This window comes from Hyalella azteca, unplaced genomic scaffold (assembly GCF_000764305.2).
Source record: "Hyalella azteca isolate HAZT.00-mixed unplaced genomic scaffold, Hazt_2.0.2 contig14806, whole genome shotgun sequence".
Lineage (NCBI taxonomy): Eukaryota > Metazoa > Arthropoda > Malacostraca > Amphipoda > Hyalellidae > Hyalella > Hyalella azteca.
This window is the reverse complement of record NW_025944680.1, coordinates 58,237-64,731: the sequence shown is the minus strand read 5'-3', so window position 1 is coordinate 64,731 and position 6,495 is coordinate 58,237. Positions and strand designations below refer to the sequence as shown.

Sequence of the window (6,495 nt, the reverse complement as noted above, 5' to 3'; positions counted from 1 at the left end):
CACATTATTATTCATTTCCCCTTTTTGCCCAAATGGGTGATACTTTGACAATGATTACAAATGATGCATTAACCCTATACTGCCGAATGTCACTGTTCTCCAGGAACATAACTTTCAACTTAAATTATATGTGCTCACAAGAACATTTTCTTTTTGGGTAGTAGGCTTGTGCCAGTGCCATTATTGCTCTGGTCACTAATGACGGTAGAGGGTTAATATAATTTTCATAGCCCATGAAACTTTCAAGTTAACATTTTACTCAAAATCTGACAGTGATTGATGATAATAAATTTTTGAGTAAGGTCAGTTTCACTAAAGAAAGTAGGAGCCTATTTTTACAACACTTCTCTTTAACTTCACTTCTTGTTTGTTTGTCTGTCTGCTACAAATCTTATAATCAATATTTGACACACTTCTACATGTCTGGTTGATCTGAAATTTTGCACACTTACATAAAGTTGGAGACTATGCATGAATCAATTGACAGAATAAATAATTTTAAAAATTAAAAGAAAAATATCAATATTAAAAAAATTGAAAAATAATTTTGTCTACTGCAAATCTTATAAACCATATTTTACACACTCTACCTGTCCAATTGATCTGAAATTTAGCACACTTGCAAAAAGTCAGAGGCAATGCATGAATCAGTTGATAGAATAAATAATTTTGAAAATATACCTACAAAATTCTTGAATGTTAAACAAAAATTGAAAACTACATAATTTTTTAATGTTTAAAAATAAAATTAAAAATTCATTGTACATTTGTAACATCACAGACACTGAATTCTTTAGAAGTGTTGTCTTTAAAAAGTAATTTTTAAATGCATATTTACAACCCTTCTCTTTAACTTATCTCTCATTCTGACAGAGATCAGGCTGGTGGATGCATTTGTTGCCACAAGTCTTAACCTCAACTTTAATTTAACTTATCTTCTTGTTGTTTGTTTGTCTGTCTGCTACAAATCTTATAATCAAAATTCAACACACTTTCACTTGTCCTACCAATATATCCTAGCCATGATATTTCAGAAAAAATAGAACTTTTCCAGCCCTGACTAATTCCAAGCCCTTCAAGTTCCAGCCCTAGTAGGTCTTGAAATTCTTTGACAACCATTTATTTGCACATACGAACTAACTGGAAAACTGGGGAGAAGGCTGAGAAGCCACCTATGAATTGGACAAAATTTACCCATGAATCAAGCCAATTTCACCTTTTCCTGTTGTTCCTTTCCAATTTCTTTAATAAATAATTGAGAAAATGGCCTATTTTCCCCCAACAATAATCACAAATTACTGTGAAACCATTGTTTTACCTTCTATTTTAGGAAAATTATGGTTAATACTTCAGATTTGTTATTTGCAGGTAAATTTATGGGAACCAAATGCACAAGATCTAAAATCCCTATATCATTGAAATTGCTGAAAATAAATCTGGATAAATGGTTTCACTACGGTCTGGAAACAATACTAAAGATTCAGCTACTAGTAGTAGTACTAGTAGTAGTAACAGTGCTGGAGTAAAAGCATCCCAAAAGGAGACTTCAAGAAGCCTACACACTGACAAGGTGAAAAATAATCTATGAATAGTTTCTTAATTATTCATAACATTCTTAATTTACTACTGATTTACAGTTACATATTTACTGACAGACTGACCTTAAATTTTGCAAAACATAATATAAAAATCTAAATATATTCAAATATCCTCTGAAAAATCTTCATTCCCTATTATAGTGTTGTTTGTCTCTTAAACATACTTTGTGTTACAGATGAAATATGTGATATTCATCAGCTTGGTCCTGGACCTTCTTGGGTTTACTGTAATTCTGCCGCTATTTCCTGCATTGCTGGATTACTACAGCAAGCACGACTCCAGTGGTCTTTATGATACTCTTTTGAGTGGTGTCAGCCGCTTCCAGTCAGGATTGGGAGTGCCAGAGAGGTTCAACAGTGTTCTTTTTGGTGGTGAGAATGAATTATTGAAAATAGATTGAGTAATTTCTTTTTATGCTGTCTATATTAAGATTCTACCCAAATCTTAAATCACTGTTTATCACTTATTACTAGTAACTATGATTTGAAAAATGGAAACTTGGTATTTAATTATTTATGCTTCAAAGTCACTTATTAAGGTTGAATTTTAAATCTTGCAGTTCAGTTATACAGTATTATTAAAATTCCAGTCATTGCTTGGAAAGTAGATATATTCCATGCCTGTTGTCCCCAAAAATGTTGCTATTCCATTGACCCATGTGTTTTTTTGTCATTAGTTGATATTAAACTCATTCAACTCACCCTTGTTTATTCAATTAATTTCATTTTTTGTATAGATAAAATGACGTAAAACATTTCAGACATACATTTTATTGTGTATCAATCTTATTAATGAATTTAACCATGTTAAATAATGCTACCAGAAATATTTTACGTTACTACTGTGTTCATAAAATAGTTGATTCATATGAGAGCTGAGTTCTGTAGCAAATCATTTGTTATTGATTTTTGCCCTCTCTTCAAAGTATGGTAGAATCAACATTAGTGAATAAAGCAATATCCAATGAAGATTATAAACTATTAGTATTATAGTTCTATTTACAGGTATACAAGTTTGATTTACATATGCCAAACTTTTATAACAATAATACTTGTATAACTTGTACAGTACCCTATATGTTTAGGAACATGATGCAGTCACGACATACCTAACTCGAATTTCTCAATTTTTTCTCTAAACAAGTTTGATTAAACAATATTTTTGGAGCACTAAACATGCTATAGGTACTTCTATTTTTGTAACTTTTTCAAGTTTGTGGAGTTATCAGTAACAATAATTATTCATAAAAAGGACTGATAAATAAAAATGACTTGTGTAGTAAAAAATTTATTTACTTTGCAGGAGTGCTGGGTTCTCTCTTCTCATTGCTGCAGTTCCTCTCATCTCCACTCACCGGTGCTCTCTCCGATGTCTATGGCAGAAAGCCTGTCCTTATTGCCACTCTGGTAAGTCAAATATTGCCTTTTTAGTGCATTTTCTCATTTATGGAGAAAACGCACTAATGTGCTCGCCATGTTCGTCTGTCTGTCTGTGTCTGTCCGTCCGTGACCTCAAGTTTTCGTCAACGAGAAAATGCGCTCTCTGCAGTGAGTACTGAGTTATATTTTTTAAAACTATTTTCTTTGATGAGAAATTGATTTAAATAGGGTCTTGGTCCATGTTAGTTCTGCAATATCATTACTGGTAGCTGCTTGATGCTAAGAATGAAAAAAATTATTATCTTTGAAAGATGAAAGTTGAACTGCTTCTATGCTGCATTATTAGGACTGGTCTATATTTGAATGGAGGAAATGATACTTTCAATGAAACATGAAACTTATTCACTGGAATCTATGTTACATAAGTTACAGGAGAAATAGTAAATTTAATTTGTAACACATTATATACAGGCTGGTGTTGCTGCATCTTATGCAGTTTGGGCGGTGGCTAGCAGTTTTACTGTTTTTGTTTTGGCCCGCGTGCTGGGAGGCCTTAGTAAAGGCAACGTCTCTCTCTCATACAGCATCATGACTGACATCCTCGACACTAGCACCAGAGCTGGAGGCATGGTGAGTCAATTTATGTAGCGGTATTTTGTAAGAATTTATAGAAATTGAAATTTCTTCTGTGTTACAACAATAATTGTAGAATAGTTTGTTGTTTTTAGATTTTAATAAGGTCAGCCTTGCTTTCTTTGCATCATTGGGTTAGCTTATGAATGGAAGAAACTCGGGCTTTATTTTGATGTTAAAAGTTAGTTTAATGTAATGATTGGTATCAATCAAGCTTTTAGTCTGTCACATCATTTGTGTTATTGTAAAAAACTTTGTAAATATATATATTTGCTCCCTCAAAAATGTATTGTTTGTTTGCTCTCTGTCTTCCTAAATTCTTGAAATTATTTTTCATTTGAACAAGGATTTATGTGGCATTAAACAATTTTGCTGTTACTTCTATGCACAGTATCTTTAGTCAGAAAGTCATTTAAAAACATTGAAGCTATTTCCTCTAACACGCATTGATTGGCGTCGCCTTAGCATTGGTTTCATTGTACAATATTTTTGCTATTCTTTGTATGCATGGTATCTTTAGTCAGAAAGTCATTTAAAAACATTGAAAGTATTTATTCTAACAGGCACTGATTGGCGTCGCCTTCAGCATTGGTTTCATCGTAGGACCAGGTGTTGGCGCTATGTTCTCAAAGTGGGGAACCAGCGGCTGGTTTGCTGCAAGTGCAATATATGCCTTTGTCCTCACCATCCTTAACATCCTTTATGTCTGTATCTACTTCAAGGAAACTCTTCCAAAAGTAGGTCCCTTGTAGTGACTGATTAAATGTATTTAATGTCTATTAGAAATGTCTTGTACAAAAAATTATCCTAATATCATCAGCCGTTCTATTTGAAAAGTAAAGAATAATTATACTTTACTCTTTGTTTTAATTATTTGATTATAATTATTTATTATTAAACACGTTGTGAATTATTAATTAAATCACAATTAATGTCCAGAATTGTTGACGTGTTCCCCAGAATTAAACACGTTGTGAATTATTAATTATTTCACAATCACCAGAATTGTTGACGTGTTTCCTCAGAATTAAACACGTTGTGAATTATTGATTAATACACAATTAATCCCCAGAATTGTTGATGTGTTCCCCAGAATTAAACACGTTGTGAATTATTAATTAATTCACAATTAATCCCCAGAATTGTTGACGTGTTCCCCAGAATTAAACACGTTGTGAATTAATAATTAATACACAATTAATCCCCAGAATTGTTGACGTGTTCCCCAGAATTAAACACGTTGTGAATTATTAATTAATTCACAATTAATCACCAGAATTGTTGACGTGTTCCCCAGGGCCTGGTGGTGATGATCCCTGGCTTTGCTCTGGTGGGCTGGAGCTCAGGACCCGTCATGCTCTACGCTGGACTCACACTTTATGCTTTAGGTAAACATTTTGTGTTTAGTATACCGGTAATAACATTCCCTGTATGATATCGTATGTTTAAGGTAAACATTTTGTATTTAATATAATAATATTCCCTGTATGTTACTGTATGTTTAAGGTAAACATTTTGCGTTTAATATAATAACATTCCCTGTATGATATCGTATGTTTAAGGTAAACATTTTTTGTTTAGTATAATAACATTCCCTGTATGATATCGTATGTTTAAGGTAAACATTTTGTGTTTAATATACCGGTAATAACATTCCCTGTATGATATCGTATGTTTAAGGTAAACATTTTGTGTTTAGTATAACATTCCCTGGATGTTATTGTATGTGTTGTTATGTATGTGTATTGTGGCAGACATTTGTACTACTGCCTTTATATGCCTTTGGTTTAATAACATTCCCTGTATGATTTTGTATGTGTTGTTATGTATGTGTATTGTGTTAGACATTATTATGTTATTATGTATGTGTATTGTGGCAGACATTTGTACTGCCTTTATATGCCTTTGGTATAATAACATTCCCTGTATGATATTGTATGTGTTGTTATGTATGTGTATTGTGGCAGACATTTGTACTGCCTTTATATGCCTTTGGTTTAATAATATTCCCTGTATGATATTGTATGTTTAAGGTAGACATCTGTACTGCCTTTATATACATTTTGTGTATTAACATTATCTGTATATTTTTTTTAGCGACGCAACTGTTTATACATGATAAATACTGGAGCTATTTCTCTTTAGCCATTTGTGCTGATTTATTTATTAATTAATTTATTTATTTGTGCTGATAAATGCTTTTAGCTACATGACCTACATATCTATAATTTTTTAACAATGAGGATTCAGTTTCTCATTTTTTTAAACAATTTTCACAAATATTGAAGGAATTTCTCTTCAGTCTTCCTGATGTGATATAGTTCCGAAAAGGCTGAAAATAAAATAATAAAGCGAGATTATCCAAGCCGTGAACTAGCAACACTTGTAGTAGCTGATTATAACTGATGGAACCATTCAGTGGTTGCATCTCATCAGCAAGTGTAATGACATGTGATCTTGTGTGGTGCACGTCTAGTTGTGGTCTTTTGGAGTTCTGGAAATATGCTTAGAAATTAATTTCATCATTCCTTCAGCCCATTTTAATGGTTCGTCTCAAATGCCGCCAATGTCAGATGAAATTAGCAAAAATTCATGTGTGTAATGATTGAAGTATCATTATATANCAGTCTGCCTGATATATTTATCAGTCATGTCTTCATCAGTCTGCCTGATATATTTATCAGTCATTCTTCATCAGTCTGACTGATATATTTATCAGTCATGTCTTCATCAGTCTGCCTGATATATTTATCAGTCATGTCTTCCTCGGTCTATCTGATATATTTATCAGTCATGTCTTCTTCAGTCTGACTGATATATTTATCAGTCATGTCTTTATCATTCTGACCGATATATTTATCAGTCATGTCTTCTTCAGTCTGAT

The 6,495-nt window shown here is 32.5% G+C and overlaps 1 protein-coding gene across 1 annotated transcript; it reads left to right on the top strand.

Moving 5' to 3' along the window:
• Positions 1 to 1,367: 1,367 nt before the first annotated feature.
• On the top strand, positions 1,368 to 5,046 carry LOC108668171 (major facilitator superfamily domain-containing protein 10). Its single transcript, XM_018155338.1, has 6 exons — positions 1,368 to 1,570; positions 1,775 to 1,970; positions 2,902 to 3,005; positions 3,450 to 3,608; positions 4,175 to 4,348; positions 4,909 to 5,046. Exons 1-6 carry the CDS (start codon positions 1,445 to 1,447, stop codon positions 5,044 to 5,046), a joined length of 897 nt encoding a protein of 298 aa, XP_018010827.1. The 5' UTR covers positions 1,368 to 1,444.
• Positions 5,047 to 6,495: the final 1,449 nt, after the last annotated feature.